Genomic DNA, 16,606 nt, shown 5'->3' on the forward strand with positions numbered 1-16,606 from the left:
CGCTAAGAATTGCAGAAGGCAGGACTGGAGCGAGCTGTTTACCTGAGGGGTGGTGATGGCTTTGGGGCCCCATTGCATCATATGGGGGAGTGTTAGAGTGAGAGAAGGTTTTCCTGTGCCTCGTTTATCCATGTGGGATGTCACCTCAGCTCAGCCTTTTATGCAGTGTGGACCTATGGTATGAAAAACCATGAAACAATTATTTCCTTCTAGGATGCCTGCCTATGAATTCAACTGGTGGTATTCTCTGTATTTTATAACCTACACCATCATCAACACCTACATCTTCATGTCCGTCTTTCTGGCAGTGGTCTACAACAATTACAGGAAGCACTTGAAGGTAACATGCATGTCAGACAGGGCAGGCACCTGGGCTGGGCATAGTGGCAGGGAGGCTGGCAAGTGCATTTGCTAAATATTTGAAAGTTGTTTTCCTTTTCGCTTTAGTGAATCTGAAGACTTACTCGGTGTCTTGCTCTGTGCTGCTAGGCGGGCGGTTCTTTCCTGGTCTCTGTGATGGGTCTGATAGTGCCCGGGCGCTGTGTGCAATGGCGGGTCCTGGCTTTGCTCCTGCTCTTAACGTCTCACAGAGCTCATGGCTCCTTGAAATGTTTTGTGTAGGATCGGGGATTGTGGGGATTCTCTAGGCTTCCAACTCCTTTTCTCCTGCCAACAGAAGCAGAGCTTTCTTACAGCCACCAGCTTCTGCCCTGGTACCTGCCTGTTTGATTATGTCTAGAAAATTCCTGGAGGTGTTGAGTGGGCAGATTCTCCTGAGTACTTGGGGTGAAGGGTGTTTATTTGCAGCCTGGGATCCCTGGGGACACCTTAGCCATCTCACCTGCCCACACGTCCTCCACTTCCACCACAGGCACATATCCCGGGCTGGGTGTTTTCTCATATTGTGAAACTAATTGCACAGATAAGGCTTTCATTAAAGGATGATTTTCCTTAAGGAAAGAAATAGGCTTTGGGCTTTTGATCCTTTGGTTCTTTTCTGAAATTTTCATTGCTTAGGGGTGTTCTCACCGAGGGCAAGTGGAAAGTTGAGCGGAACTTAATGTTGGCACTGACGAAAAGCAGGTGGTCGGTCTGAGCCTGAGATTTGGCCCAACTGGCCTATGAAGGGGTCTGGCCTGTGCAGGTCCCAAGAAGTCTACGCACTGTGGGCAACGCAGCTACCCTTGACCCCAAGGCCAGGCCTCGCGGAGACCCCGTTCTCTGACTTCCTCCCTCTGCGCAGAAAGAGGCTGCCCAGAGTCTGGTGTGCCTCTCCTCTCTCACCGATGGGCAGAATTGTTGCTGTGATCCCCCACCCCCGAGGAAGTGTTTCTTTTCATAATCTTCTGCAACGTGGACCAGTCAGCTAACATATCTGAAACACGCCTTATGGCTCAGTATCGCACAGAGTTCTGAGGAGTTAAAGATGATTCAGACACATCCCATGCCCTTTAAGAATTGACAGTCTGGATATTTCATCAACCAAATGATGATGATATGGGATAATGGCCTTACAGGGAACAGTAGAGGTGGGCATCAAGTGACTCATTGTAACCTGAGGAGGGCTGTCCAGCCTCTCCTCTTCTGGAAGATTCCAGATGGTGGTCAGGCCAGAAGGCAGCTTCTAAAAGGCCCCAGCTGTCCTTCCTGCCTGGGATCTCTTCTTTCTGTACCACTTCTAGCGTGGTTCTACTTCCCCGACTTTTCTCTTCCTTCTTTCTTTCCTGATTTCTTAATGGTGGATCTGTCTCCTCGCTCTCCTGGTCTCCCGCTCTCTCAGCAGCAAAACTGATTGCCTGCCTTTCTGGAATCTCCCCTCCTCCTGGGCAAGCAGAGTGAGACCTGTCTGTCTCTTGTGGCTCTGTATCTCACCACACAGATCACCCTTCATAGGCCACCTCATGTAAGCGTGGTAAGATGAATCTGTTTATGCAGACAGGGCTACCTGTGTAGACCTGGAGCCAAGGGGGACTGTGTACCTTGCTTTTCAGCAGACCCATCACTGACTTCTCTTTGGCACTTCCATTACCTTGAAATTTTTAGGGTAAAGAAAAGAGGCTTTCTGGAATCTTTCTCTTAAAAAACACAATTCTGTTTTTTAAAGAATGAGATTTGCAAACTGGCACACCTGAAACGTTACAAAATGATAGAGGCTTTCAACATCCTGAAAGTCAAGGTGGGCACAGAATTTGTGGTTAAGGAGGCCCAGTGGAAGCGGCTGGCCAAGGTCGTGGTACCAGACATCAGCACATCCCACCTTGAGCTGCTTTTGAGAATCTCCGACGAGGGACAGAAGGGGCACGTGGGTAAGGAGCTGGGGCCTCTCATATTCCTCTTCCCTGTGCATTCACCTACGGGGGCTTCTAAAGTATTGGCTAGAACAGCAGTCCTGGTTTTTAATTTTCTTAAATTATCAAAATGTATACTGATCTCCCTGCTGGCAACTGTGCAGTGGAATTAGAGTCCTCACTGTGTTCTGACACAGTTAGGTGTATTTTTGTTGTCCTCATTTGTCAGTATGGAAACAGGGAATCAAAGGGGGTAAGTAGTTTGCTTGAGTCCACTCAGCTGCAGAGTGGTACTACAGGCCATCTGACTCTAAGGTCTGTGTTTTTTTATCGCTGTGCTAAACTGCCCCCAATTCTGATAGTCACTTAGTGGGGAATTTTGGTGACTTTAACAATGACCATGAAGACCAGAGCAATGTGGAAAGATACATGGTGAGTAAAATATGCCCCAAGCTGTAGAATACCCTCACATCTCACCAGTTTCAAGAAACATCTAGATGGAAACACACCAGAATGGAATGATAGCTTTGATCAGATGGTGAGAGATAAGTAATGGTAAGTTAAAATGAGACAAGACTCTCAAAGTAGCCCAGCAGAGCCACAGGTTTGATTTGGACTCCATGCATCTGTGGGAAGAAGGAGATGACAGTGATTCTCTGGAACTTACATGAGAAGTCAATCCAGTGTCCAGAGAAACAAGAAACATGTACAGCAAGACCCTGTCAGAGGGGTGGTGCCACCATCTCCCAGTGAGTTTTGGATCCAGGATGGAAGAAGGCTTTGTCCACTGGAGTCAGCAGGATTGGACGGGTGCCTCTCAGGGAGTCCCAAGTGTGTCACCTTAGCCACCCAGCTCGATGCTGTGGTACCAAGTGTCTGGTCAGGAGGCCAGCCTTCTCAAAACTGGACAATTGACCTCTGTGCCCTTGTTAGGGATGGGCAGTGATGTGCTGTACCATCCAGAATGTCAGGATTAGGGTTCTGCTGATGTGGGGAGGGCGACGGTGCCTCACTGGGCAGCAGTGTTTCTCAAGCTCTGAGCAGGAGCTTTTTAATTTCCAGTCTGTCTCAGACCCATGCTTTGGTGAAATACAGCACAAGTGAATAACCAGAAAAATGAAGTGGAAAAAAGGTATAAAATACAAGACCCAATGTTTCATTTTTAGGGTCAGCAGACATGAAGTGATCTGTCAATTTCTCTACATGTTTCTAAATTTTCATAACTTACCTTGTAGAGGGTGGGTCCAGAAGGACAAAACCAGCATTGGCTCAGGGACCAACCTTTATGGAGCACTGATCTGGCACTTAGAGGAGAGGATCCGTATTTATGCCCCCTTGGATCTCCCACTTCAAGAACCAGGGTGGTGTGGCCAGCCATATCAGTCCAGTCTCTAAACTTCGGCTGCTGTGTTTTCAAGAATTTTCTTTTAATGATTTACCTGCTCTGCTGCTTCTAGATGACTGGGAATCTGCAGGACTTTACAAACTTGCTTTGCAGTTCCTTCTGTAAAGTGAATTCCTGGATCACTAGTAAAACGTGAGATGTTCCAAACCCAGGGACAGAGGCTTTTAGGAGTCTTTGTCAGGCACGGTGAGGGCTTTACACACAGGTATCTCCTACTCACCTAGAGAAGTGACACCTGGTCACTAGGACATACTCACATGAACAACGTGTCTGTTTATAAGGTCAGTGTAACTATAGACATGTATTTCCCAAGTTGGGAGGATGAACTGCTTTCCTTGTCTTGACAGCTTCTCTCAAGTTCTGGGCTTCACGTGGGACTTTTACTGTACTCTTTAGTGCATAGGATAAACATGGAGCATAGCCAGCACCTCTCCTGGCACCCCTGTTTATTCAGGTGTACCATTCCATGAATTATGTGAGCAAGAGGAAGGGGAGTTTTTTGGTGCTACCACGCAGCTGTCTGGTGAGTGCCATTGAGGATCTGGGTACAAAAGACAGCTGCCTGTCTGCTGGGCTTCTTCTCTGAGTGTGGGCTGTGATCCTGGGCAGGGTTGCATCTCCAAGAGTTACCAGAGTAGGCTGGTCAGTGACAAAGGGGAGCAGAGGAGCCTCAGAATGAGGCCTGACCGAAGCTCTGGCAGTGCCATAAATCATTGTTACTCTGACCAGGAATAGCCACAGCAGGGAAATATGTGGACCAGGTGACATTTTAACTCCTCCGGAAGTGAGAGGCCTCAGATCTTCAGAGGGGTCTGTGGTCATCCCAGCATGAAAATCAGCATAATTGTTGCAGACTTGAGAGAAATATGAGACGCTGCTTGCATCCAGCTCCCTGGGCAAAATGCAGAGATGGTGGGCAGCGCCCCCTGCAACTAAAGACCAGCCTTGTCCTTCACCTGGAGAACTGATGAGTCTGTTCTAGGTTTTTCTCTAGTAATGTTAATATACTTTGTTACAGACACACACGTATAGTCATGCCAATTGGCATGCTTAATGACAATATGATCTAAAGCTTGAAAACACCAGTTCTTAACAAAATTCATTTTATAGCAGAAGACAATTGTTGTATTTTAATTGGGGTGTCATGAAGAACAAATATATTTAGACATAGAGCCATGGCATTTTAATTTCTTTGGAAGTCTTTAGGTAAATGGAGATTATTGAAATTTATCTCGATATTCATTAGCCCAATGCCCTGAACTCAATTAGTAATTTTAGAAAATACATGTAAGAAACCACAGGTAGCTGATTCACTGTTGGCACTGGATTTGTCATAGCAGAATAAAAGTGAATGCTATTGACATCAGTTAAGCGAGTAATTCTTTAGGTCCATATGATTTACAACATCGTGTGGGATTCATACAAGGCAGTAAATAAAGGTCTGAGTTTTTACATCACAACACAGTTTAAGTCAGGCCACATGGTCATGGTTCTAGTCCAGGCTTAGGTGTGTAGATGCCTAAATGTCAGCTGAGATCATGACCCATGAGATAAGGGTGAGGAATGTGAGAACTTCCAGCCATTTTAGACTCTTTGGGGGAGACCCAAGCTTCTGTGCTGACTTGGTTTTGCCCTTTGAACCTTAGAGTCACCATGTATCTTGGGGTCATCTGTCATTGCAGACAAAACAAACTTTCTACGCTTGGCTGACCTCCTCAACATCCAGGTGGTCACCATCAACATCAAGAGACACCCGCTGGAAACCTGGATGCCTCGGGTATACCAGTCCTCCGCAAGCCTCTTGGTCCAGAAGATGGTTCGGCACAGGTGAGTGAGACGGGGCCAGTTTTCTCTCAAGTTGCTTTAAAAATAGAGGAATCTGTTCACGCTGCCTGGACTGAATGTGTTTCGTCATCAAAGCTATAAATTATCTCCCATTTACTGTTTTTGGTATCTTAGGAAGGCATGAAAAGGGTTCTGGACATAGTCTGTCTGATCTTAGCCAAAAGGACTGGCTTCTAGATTATGCTCCCTTCTGTGATGTTTCCTGAGCTGCTCAAGGATCACGGACTAGCCGTGCTCCCTAAGCCGGGGAAGCTGACCTCTCTGAATTTAGGAGGTTCCAGCACCATCAGAATTACTAGGAAGCTGATGTTAAACATGGCACTTTCACTCTGTTAAAGTGGATAAGAACTCATGAGCTAGAGTTCCTGCAATGAGTGTTAAGAAGGCCAGTTAATTATTTTTTTCTCAAGCAGATGGACTCCAGAAAGAGTCATTTCTCCTGGTAGGAGATAGTTTTCATATGTGTGGCCTGGAATACCCCTATGGTCAGAGGCTCATCATCTCATTTTCTTTGAATTTAATGTTTCATAAAAGTGAGTGGTTCAGAAGTCCTTGAAAATAGCTCAGCCTATGATGTATGTAGATTTCCCTGTTAGCTGCCCATATTTTATATTTAGCAAAGCCCTTTATATAGAGGCTTCTTTCTGATTGTCATAACGTTGAACTACTGATGTATTTCATATGGTGGATGTCTGCATGTCCACACATGACATACAGGACTGGGCCCTAAAATCTACAGCTTCCTGGAGAAAATGGGGTCAGAGCCCTTGCTCTGTCTTCCCATCGCCATGCCCAGGTTGCCCCCAGGAGTCCCTGGAACACAGGGGACAGGCACCTGAGCAGGGTAGCCTGCTCTGTGATTGAAAAGTTGAACCAGAACCCAGCTATCACATGTTTCATCCCAAACTTGGTGAGGAAGCTGGACATGCCAGGTCCCCTGGAAGGCGTGTGTGTGTCCGGGGTAAAGAGGTCTCCAGAAGCTTTCTTAGTTAGGATGTTAATTTTTCTAGGGAAGAGTAGTAGAGATGTAACAATCCCATGCTAAACCCTAAACCTTCTCCTTGCCCTGGATTCTGCCTCAGCTTTCCTCTGATTTGGGTATTGTGTCCCAAAGGCAACCTGGGAAAACATACCTCTCTTTTCCCTCTCACTCTGTCTTCATTTTCTGCTTTGCAGGAAAGCCTGCACCAATGTCAGGGGAGGCAGGTGAATTTCAGGGTCCTGGCCATGCTGGACCCTTTCCTTGCCTGGGGAGTGTGTGTGTGTGTGTGTGTGTGTGTGTGTGTGTGTGTGATGCTGGCATGGTGTGCAGGGCTAGCTCATATTCCTCACGTTCCTGGGACATGAAATAACCCTGGGAAGGCTCAGATGTGCTCCTTTCTCAGAAATGTGTGATGACAGCATCTCTTCTTTTCTTCCCTCCTGCCAGGATTTTTGTGTGGGTTTATGATGTCATCATTCTAATAAATGCCATATTCATTGCTCTGGATGAGAAAATCCCCTTCATTTCCGATGCAGAATGGCTTTTCCTTTCTCTCTACATCATTGAGATTCTCCTGAAACTGTACACGTATGAGCCCAGAGCCTATTTTGGAAGGAAACAGTTCTGGAACTGGTGAGCATGTGTTTTCTAGGTGAAGGGAAGGGGCCTACTGTCACCGTTTGCAGAATATGGTGGTGGTTTTCCAACTCCCACCTGCCTGGTTTTGAAGCATAGTGAAATCCTGGGGGCAGGGGAGCATCTGGTTCAGTAAAAGCTGTAATTCTTGATGTCACTTTGAACTGAGTGTAGCTAAAATGAAAACCACAGACCATGACAGGTTGGATTTGGGCAGGATCTTAGAACATCACACCCAGCGAGGCAATTCCTTCTGCAGTTCCCTGAGCTATTCCCCAATCTTGTTATCAGAAAACTTAGCCTGCCTGGCAGGACCACAAGCACTGTTAGCAAGCTCTTTCCTGGACTGGATGTGTCTCCCTCTGGCCTTCAAATCTCCAGTTTTTGCACTGACCCCACCCCGCCTCACCCCGTCTCAAGCCATCACCCACATGCTGGAAACCAGCCCATCCGTCGCGAGCGCTGTGGTGGGTGTCAGACATTGCGCACAAAACTCACAAGGCGCAGGCCTGACTTAAGTAGTACACAGCTTGGCAGGGTTGGATGTCATCACTGCTCTCAGTGCCAGGAAACTTGCTGGGAGGAGTGTGTGGCTGAAGGGAAACTGAATAGTATTGTTCAATGTTTTGTTGTCCTTTTACACGGTTGTCAAAAAACAGAGATGAATTTTCTCTTTAATTAAAACATTACAATGCATTTAATAAGGTTAATACCAAGAAAGATTATACTATGTATTCTGAAAGTGCGTCAAAGTGTTCTTGCGAGTATATGGTTACTTTGGAAGATCGAATGATACGATCTGGCGGTTCCTACAAATTCCCGTGGCTGGTTCATTGGAGCAGCCAGTGAGTGAGGACTGGATTGCTCAGACGTGGTGTTTCTTGCTTTATATCCACCATGCTAACCGTTATGGTAGTCTGTTTTTTGGCTGGATCGTTGCTGTGTGTGATACTGGATGTGAAGTTTCTTTGGGAGCCGGTATCCTGGGCTTGGCAGGCCCTCCCCTTGACTCGGCCTTTGCGTCTGCTCTGTTAGGTTTGACACGCTCATCATCATCGCAGCCCTTCTGGCCACAGTGGCCAACACCACCATTCAGTCAGGTCAGTGTCACTGGCTCTCAATTTCACCTCCTCCTGGGATCCGGCCTTCAACTCACCTGCACCACTAAGCTGTTTGGGGTGAGGCAGTGGGGACACAAGAAAATTAGTAAAAATGTTCCATGCTTTGGAGGGGCGTGGTGGCTTTGTCTGTGTTGAGCTCCATATCAGAGATTTCATTTGTAGGCGTCCATCGCACCACGTACTCACCTGGTCATCCCTCTCCCCACTGCCCTTGGTCTCAGGGCTAACCTCCACATCTTTGACCCCATCTTGGCCTCCACGCAGGGTCCAGGCATAGCAAGAATTCTGCATGTCCCAGGCCCATCACCCTCCTGCCCCCACCTGCATGTGGGGCCCCCCACGGCCCACACACTCCTCCTGTAGACGGCAGAGGGGGCTATTACAGAGAATGCCACTTCGGAACATAACTATGAAATGAATTCTGGGAAAGAAGGGTGTATGGAAATGTATTCTTCTGTAGAACTGGATCCACAGTTCCTTCCTGATGACAGTCTGAAGCCCACACCTGCACTCAGAATTCCTTAGCTCGGGACCAGAGGGAACACGTGGGTTGTACACTTGCCTGCTCATCTTTGATTTGCTGGAGGAATGAGTGATTCAGGGCAGCACTGGCTTCCTCTTGCTCAGAGCCGTTGTCCCGTTCTCGAGTGCTGCCCCATCTTTCCCCAGTACCCACAGGGTCTCACACATCATCAGTTAAAAGGGAGGATCCAGGGGTGCTCAGAAAATGGAATGTTCAATGATTGTGTTCTTTTTCCAGCAAGGAAATACAGCAGTCAGCAGGTCCTGGATATGATCTTGATATTGAGAATACTCCGGCTCTTAAGGGTCATTGTCAGCATTCAGAGGTAAAAATGGAGTGACATGAAACACTGCACCTCAGTGGCTCCCTGCGTTGGGGACTGGTGGAAACACTCCTGCCTTGGAACTATAAAACATGCCCCACCGAACCCAGAATGTAACTTGTATAGAGGATGGGGTTCTCCAGGGAGGTGGGAGTTGGGGGAAGCACGTGAGGATGGTGAAGAGTGCTCGCATGGCAGCTGCCTGAGGGCAGGGCTTCTGCAGGTCACTTTCGTCCCTGTGGGTGGGCTCCTCAGCTGTGCCTGCTGCACTTACTGAATAACAGTGGTCGTGACGGCAGCCCAGGCTAACCCAGTGGTGTGCTCGCCGTTGTCCTGTTACAGCCCTCCAACAACCTTTCAGACGGGGGATTTTGTTATCCCTAGTTTACAGGTGATGACAGTGAAGCTCAGAGAGGTTAAGTGACTGCCTCAGTGGTGCATGGCCCGGAAGAGGCAGAACTAGGAAGCTAACCCCGGAGTCTAGCCCCAAAGTCCAGATAGCCCCACTCTGTCTTTGATAGGCCAGGGCCTTCAAGGAGTGTGGGAGATGCCTTTGTCCGAAGACGGGCCTGCTTCCCAGAAAGGCTTCTGGTGTCAGCATAAGACCCCAGGTCAGTCTCAAAACAGGCTGGATTTCGATGGAGAAAACCTGGGAGAGAGGAGAAGCGGGGTTCACTAGCTTTTCAGCCTGGATGCCCATCTGTCGTACCAGGAAAGGACTCTGTGACCAGCTTTCTTATGATTTTTCAAACCGGCCTTGCTCTGCTTCAGGGGAAACAATTGACTCCCCCTTCAGCATGGTAGATGGACTGATGTAAAGGCCAGTTCCTGAGAGCATTGGAGTGCAGGTCCAGGGCTGGGGGAGGGGCACTGAACCAGATGTGCCAGCACGCTGTCAGCGTTTCTTTGCCTGCATTGGAAACTTTGTTTTATCCTAGATTCCGGGTGATCGTGACCACTTTGATTAACATTGGCCCCACGATGCTCACGTTTGGTGGACTTGTCTTAGTAAGTGGTGTTCCTGTTGCTATTCTACGGGAGATAAGTGGTAAGACGTTCATTCATAGCAAGTCTCAGTGAGCCTTATTTTAAGTGAGGAAAAGAAAGGGAGATTAAGTAAATGAAATTCACTGGTTTCTTGTAGCAGTTTTTAGAAGTATCAAGTGTCTACAAACACTGGGCAGGTGTAAGTTAAGAGACACTGGGTGCTGTAATGAACACCAGAACTTTAGTGGGCTCATCCCATTGCAGTTTCTTTCTCACCCGTGGTCCAGGTGGGTTTTCCTAGGTAGCAGATGGTTCTCGGGGATGCAGGCTCCTTCCAGCTCGTGACACTGCCCCCCCAGGCCTCAGATCTTCTTTGTTCCACTCATGCGGAAAGCCCACCTGCTCCTGAAGACCCCAGTGGTGAGAACACAGCCACACAGGTGGCAAGGTGGCTGTGGCCTCCACTCAGGAGTGATTGCACAGTACAGATGAGAGAGCTCGGATAGTGGTGGACACTCTACTACAGCGTACTGTTTTCTTTTCTGTTGTAAGGGTAAACACTTCAGTAAGTTCAGAAGAATGAAGGACACTGCAAGTCACCCATTCCCAACCCCCCACACACCTCTTTCCCACAGGCAACCACTATCAATGGTTTCTTGTTACTCTTCCTAAATATTTCTATGCATACAGCAAAAATATCATACACATGCATGTATATATCCAGTTTATTGTTGTGTCAAATGGGGTAATCGGTACAAAATGTTTCACAACTTTTTTCTACCTAATGTATTTGTCATACATCCTGGAGGTCACATGAATCCATGTAAGTAAACTCTGCTGTGACCAAAAGTGTCCGCCTGAGGGAGACTCCAGAACATGTCTGCCCAGTCCCTCTGCTGACAGATCACTGGGCGGTCTTGCCCTTTTGCCATCACAGATAATGTGGTGGAGACCGTCCTCATGCATGCACCTTCCTGTGCTGCTGTAAGCCTATTGGGTACATTCCTGGAATGGAACTGCTACAAGTGACACGTGTTCAAAATTTGGATTGATGGTGGCAAGTTGTCTTCCCAAATATGTGTTCCCTATATATTCCAAATGACAGTGTGACAGCTTCTGTTTCTCACAAGTGGGGTTGAAAAAAACATTTTCAATATGTTCCAATCTGATGGGTGAGAAAATGGTTCTGTGTTGTTAGGACATGCATTTCTTTGGTGCTTCTTGATGCTGAATGTTTTACCCATGTGTTTTGGCCACTTATGCTTCTTTTTTGGTAAACAGCCTATTCATATCCTGGGTCCATGCTTTGATTAGTTTTATTTGTCATATGGTTTGTCCAAGTGTTTTGTGCATTAAGGAAATAGGTCTGTCACTTGTGTTTCTTTTTTTTTTCTTTTTACATAAAGGTAGTTTTTTTTTCGACTGAATACATGTTTAATGATATAGTCACACTTGTCAATCTTTTATAGTTTGTAGGTTCTGTGTCATGCATAGTAAGGCCTTTTTCTTTTTTATTTATTTTTATTTGTATTTTATTAAATTTATTGGGGTGACAATTGTTAGTAAAATTACATAGATTTCAGGAGTACAATTCTGTATTACATCATCTATAAATCCCATTGTGTATTCATCACCCAAAGTCAGTTCTCCTTCCATCACCATATATTTGATCCCCCTTACCTTCATCTCCCACCCCCCCCATCCCCCACCCTCCTTACCCTCTGGAAACCACTAAACTATTGTCTGTGTCTATGAGTTTCTGTTTCTCATTTGTTTGTCTTGTTCTTTTGTTGTTTTTGGTTTATATACCACATATCAGTGAAATCACATGGTTCTCTGCTTTTTCTGTCTGACTTATTTCGCTCAGCATCACACTCTCAAGATCCATCCATGTTTTCACAAATGTTCCTATATCATCTTTTCTTACCGCCGAATAGTATTCCATTGTGTATATATACCACAACTTCTTTATCCATTCATCTATTGAAGGACACTTTGGTTGTTTCCATGTCTTGGCCACCGTAAACAAAGCTGCAATGAACATTGGAGCACACGTGTCTTTATGTATAAATGTTTTCAGATTTTTTGGGTAGATACCAGGAGAGGGATTGCTGGGTCATATGGCAATTCTATCTGTAATTTTTTGAGGAACCTCCACACTGCAGTAAGGCCTTTTTCAACTTGATTTTTTCTATTTCCTTTACTGTTTGTTTGTAATATTTGACCTTTCTGTACCTTTGGAATTTATTTTGCTATTAAAAGAAAGTTAGAGATCCAACTTTATTAATTTTTCCCCTAGTGGACTAGATGTTATTTATTGAGTATTTAACCCACCAACTTGCTAGCAGCTTTGTTTTTGACTTTGTCAATGGAACCCACAGGACAGGTCAGGGTGTGGTCCAGCTGGCCTCTGTCCCTGCGCGGATAGCTTGTGCTTGCCCAGCAGACAGCCCATCGGCCGCGGCCCCCACGTTCTTCCCTGTGCTGCAGGAGCTCTTGGTTGGGAAGGAGCCATCCCCCGGAATGAGAGCCACAGCCCTTCCTGCTGGGCCCTGGGCTGGGCCCACCGGTGTCCCATTGCTCCTGGTGCCCCTGCACTCTCAGCCCGCAGTCCTGCAGCGCATGTGCCCACTGCTGACCGTGTACCCCTCTAGGTGGTCTACTACGTGTTTGCCATCATTGGGATGGAAGCGTTCCATGGCAAAGTCCGGTTCTTTGACCCGAATTTCACTGCTCCTGATGCCCTGGTGTGTGGGAACCCGGCCCTCAAAGACTCGGCGTTTGCCCGGGACAGGTACTGCAGGAACAACTTCAATGACCTCGCCTCCTCACTCGTTGTGCTCATGGAGCTCACGGTGGTCAACCAGTGGCACAATATCCTTCCGGGGGAAGTGGTCAGACAGAGGGACGGCTGCAGGGACCGCTGACAGTCATTCCATGGGCGGGGCAGAGGACGGTCCGCCTGGGTGTCCCTGAGCTCGGGGACCAGCGCGTTTCTGGAAGGTTTAGTTCCTTAGCTTCCTACTCCTGGCCGACGGCTTCGCCCTGGTGACTCACCAGGCGGCAAAGCTGTACTTCATCGGCTTCCACGTCGTGGGCGTCATCCTCGTGGTGAAGTGAGTTCACTCCTGCCATGCTGGCAAGTCCATACCTTCCCCGGGAATGTGTACTGCTCAGACCTCCCTCGCCCGGGCTCCTCTCCAGGGCCATCCCCCTGCTGGGTGCTAGGTGCTGGAAGAGGGCTCTTACTTTTGTTCGCACTCATGTTCGTCACAGTGTCCCCAGTGCCCTGTGCATCAGGGGGTAGCACACATCTCACAGCCTCACAGTTGTCGTCAGAAGGACTCTGGGTCCTGGCCAGTCTCCCCACCTTCCCCACCTGGATTGAATCACCTTTACAACAGCCCTGTGAACTGTGTCCACTCTCTGCTTAACCACGCCCACCTGCTGGGACGTGTTAGAACCTAAGAAAGTCCTTCTCTATCTTGCCCGGGTATAAGGGAAATGTGCCCCATGGAGACGCCTTCACTGGGTCCAGTTCCATCCTGACCCTCTGTCAGGGTATAGCTCAGTCACTGTTTGAAAGCAGCTGTGACACGTCCCCACTCCAAAGGGCTTTCCTTCCTGCTTAAGAACATCTGGTTCCAGCTCCCTGGATCCTCAGGGACCTGCGTATGAGTCCCCGATCACTGGGATTCTCTCTGAAAGGTGCGTTCTGGTTGTCAAACCCCTCTCAGAGCCCGGAGCCTGCAATTCTTGGGGTGACAGCTCAGCATCAGTGCCTTCCTTGTCTCATCAGAGCTGCTTTGGCCACCCACCACCCTGCTGACTTTGCCTTGACAATGTCCCAGCTAAGGGCTGGGAGGAGGAACCCTGTGTGGCTGTCATCAGGCTACTTGTCCTATGCAGCCTGAGTGGAAGGTGCAGCGGGAACAAGACAGAAATGCCCTCTGAATGGCACACAGCGGCTGGGACCGGCCAAGGCAAGAACATGCAAAGGCTGTAGGGCTTTTTCTGCTTTTCTCCTCTCAAAAGCATGGGGTGCTGTGACAGCTCTGGGCTCCTTCAGCATCATTGTTAAGTCAGGAATGGGGAGAGTCTCCCCTCCTGGCAAGCTAACAGGTTAGTCTGCGTGTATATGCCACAGACACGCACTGACAGAAGCATGACATTTTGGGTCAGAGACAAAGGTGGTTATTACTCACAGCACAAGCTGCAGCGGAGCAAGTTTTGTGTCCTTTCCCTGAACTCTAACCCCCACCAAGGGGCTGGAGTGGCTGCAAGCCCGGAAGGGAACTCCCATCTTCTGTAGGGCTGCTGGACCTGCCCACCGTCCCCTCCGGAGAGAGAGGGAGTGAGAGACTTGATTTTTTTCTCTGGAATATGAGCATGTCTCCAGGAAGGGAAAAGGGAGGGCTTTGTCTTTGCTGCCCTGAGATGTCTGGGGAGGGAGGCATCACTGTGCTTTATTGTCCTGGGATGTCTCCTGAGACAGACATTCCTAAGATGGCTCTCGGGGCCTTTGCTCAGAGGACCCAGACTGCAGGAACCTGAGACATTCCTGGAGAATCATCGCTCAGCAATGGTTTGGCCCAAGCTTCCCCTTAGAATAAATTGCATTTCTTCCTAGTATTCATTAATTAAATAGGATGTATGGGAAGATGGTTTTGCACATGAACAAAAGTGTGTCCAGTCCTTGAGAGGGGTTATATGTATTTGTCACCCTCCCCTTTCCGTGTGGATATTACAACGGAGGCGGCTTTTTCATTGGGGTTCAGATGCTCTTGGAGCCAGCATTCCCCATCACCTGGGCCACTGCTGATACCATCTTACACCCTGTATTCTTACTTTTTCTCAGTATCTTCATAGCATTCATCTTGGAGGCATTTTTTGTGGCATATTCATTAGAAAAAAGTGAAGTAGAAACTGCTATTGAGAAGAAGATCCAAGAGCTCGGCGTAGGAGTCCAAGAGTGAGTAGCCCGTGCCCCTTGATATTGCTCACAGACATTTAGAAGTGGAACATGCAGAAAATGCCTTGACCATGTTTAATCCCCGTGTGTCCAGCTGGTCCTGTGCCAGCTCTCAGGGATCCTTGCTGGCTGAATGAGAACGCTGGATGTGTCTGGAGAGTGACCTGGGGCCATGGCCAGGGGGGCACATGAGGGACTTGGCTCAGGGACCCGACCATGTTTGTGTTGTCTCTTTCTTCTTGAAGGGAAGATGTGCAGGACGGAAAGCTCACTGATAACATGGATGCCAAGGACAGTGGCTTTAGTGGGGATGGTGAAGACAACAAAAGGGAGGCTTTGAAAGGATTATACTTCAGAATTGCATCCAGAAGTAAGTTTTAACCCAAAGCAAAACTGTCTCCAATCCATCCTCCTCCCAGTAGCCAATGGGATGTGTGGAGAATGCAAATCTGACCTTCAGTGGCTTCCCATTTCTCAGGGATAAAGACAAGGCCCCGTGCCGTGGTCTCCCAGGGCATGCCTGTTTCCTCTCAGATCTCAGCCTCTCCCCTCCTGTGACCCACCACGCCCGTCAGCTTTCTGTGTCTTGGCTCTGCTCTCTGGTCCTGCCCAGGGCCTTGCAGATGCTGCTTCTCACACCTTCCCCTGCTCTCAGTGCACAGCAGGGGCACATTCATCGCTGAGTCACTATTTGGTTGCCATCTGTCTTTCTTGCAGACTCAAGTCTCCACATGTGCAAGGCCATGGCTTTTTTCTTCTCCATTGTATGCCCAGGTCCAACAATGTGCTTGGGACATGGGGGCCTTCACAACTATTTGTGTAATTTCTTTATTAATTCTTACTGAATTAACGATTGGCTGAGTCAACCCAAACCAAGCTGGGTGTTAGTTTGGGTGTTGGCTGCAGTTCCTCTAATAATCTTAGACTGAAGACTGCAGCAGAGATTGCAGGTGGAGTGGCATGAGTATGCAGCCCCTGTGAGGTGGCCGTCCTCCTCCATCCTCCAGGGAAGACCTTCTCCTTGGTCTCCAGAGCCTGCAATAGCTGGAGAGCTCAGTGGAGTCCGCACCAGGAGACATGAATGATTCTTCCCGACTCTTTCTCCTTCCTTTCACAGTGTTCGGCTAGCAGGCCCAGAGCATTGTATTCCATTCAGAGGCTATCCTTCAGGAGAGCCCAGCTCTGCCCAGGCTGGATGCTCCCCTCGGACCCCAACACTTGCAGGTTCCACATGCCTCTGTCTCTGTTGTGTCCAGCACAACACAGGTAGTGAGTGAAAGAAAAAGGCTGGCGAAGGGTTAAGAAAGAAACAGAAATCAAAAAAGTTTGGAAACAGGGGCCAAGGGTCTCCCAGCCTCAGAGGACTGAATTGGGCCACCTTGTGGCTTTTATTGATATACACACAAGAAAGTAGTATCGTTTTCTCCACGGTCTGTGAGTCTCATACATCATATCAGAAAACTGATTCAAACCAATCACCCTTGCCTGCAAACAACTGGAATAGAAAGTCCCATGATGTCTTAAC

The 16,606-nt window shown here is 48.1% G+C and overlaps 1 protein-coding gene across 1 annotated transcript in view; it reads left to right on the forward strand.

Moving 5' to 3' along the window:
* The window catches only part of LOC109458224 (two pore channel protein 2), a 51,069-nt gene that overhangs the window by 26,967 nt on the left and 7,496 nt on the right, over positions 1–16,606 (forward strand). Inside the window, exons 8-18 of the mRNA XM_019751678.2 lie at positions 214–340; positions 2,105–2,306; positions 5,376–5,520; positions 6,968–7,153; positions 8,192–8,256; positions 9,038–9,125; positions 10,061–10,130; positions 12,764–12,983; positions 13,135–13,225; positions 14,968–15,081; positions 15,327–15,451. Coding sequence (XP_019607237.2) covers positions 214–340; positions 2,105–2,306; positions 5,376–5,520; positions 6,968–7,153; positions 8,192–8,256; positions 9,038–9,125; positions 10,061–10,130; positions 12,764–12,983; positions 13,135–13,225; positions 14,968–15,081; positions 15,327–15,451 — 1,433 coding nt within the window. The remainder of the gene's footprint in view (positions 1–213; positions 341–2,104; positions 2,307–5,375; positions 5,521–6,967; positions 7,154–8,191; positions 8,257–9,037; positions 9,126–10,060; positions 10,131–12,763; positions 12,984–13,134; positions 13,226–14,967; positions 15,082–15,326; positions 15,452–16,606) is intronic.

This window comes from Rhinolophus sinicus, linkage group LG05 (genome assembly GCF_036562045.2).
Source record: "Rhinolophus sinicus isolate RSC01 linkage group LG05, ASM3656204v1, whole genome shotgun sequence".
Taxonomy (NCBI): Eukaryota; Metazoa; Chordata; class Mammalia; order Chiroptera; family Rhinolophidae; genus Rhinolophus; species Rhinolophus sinicus.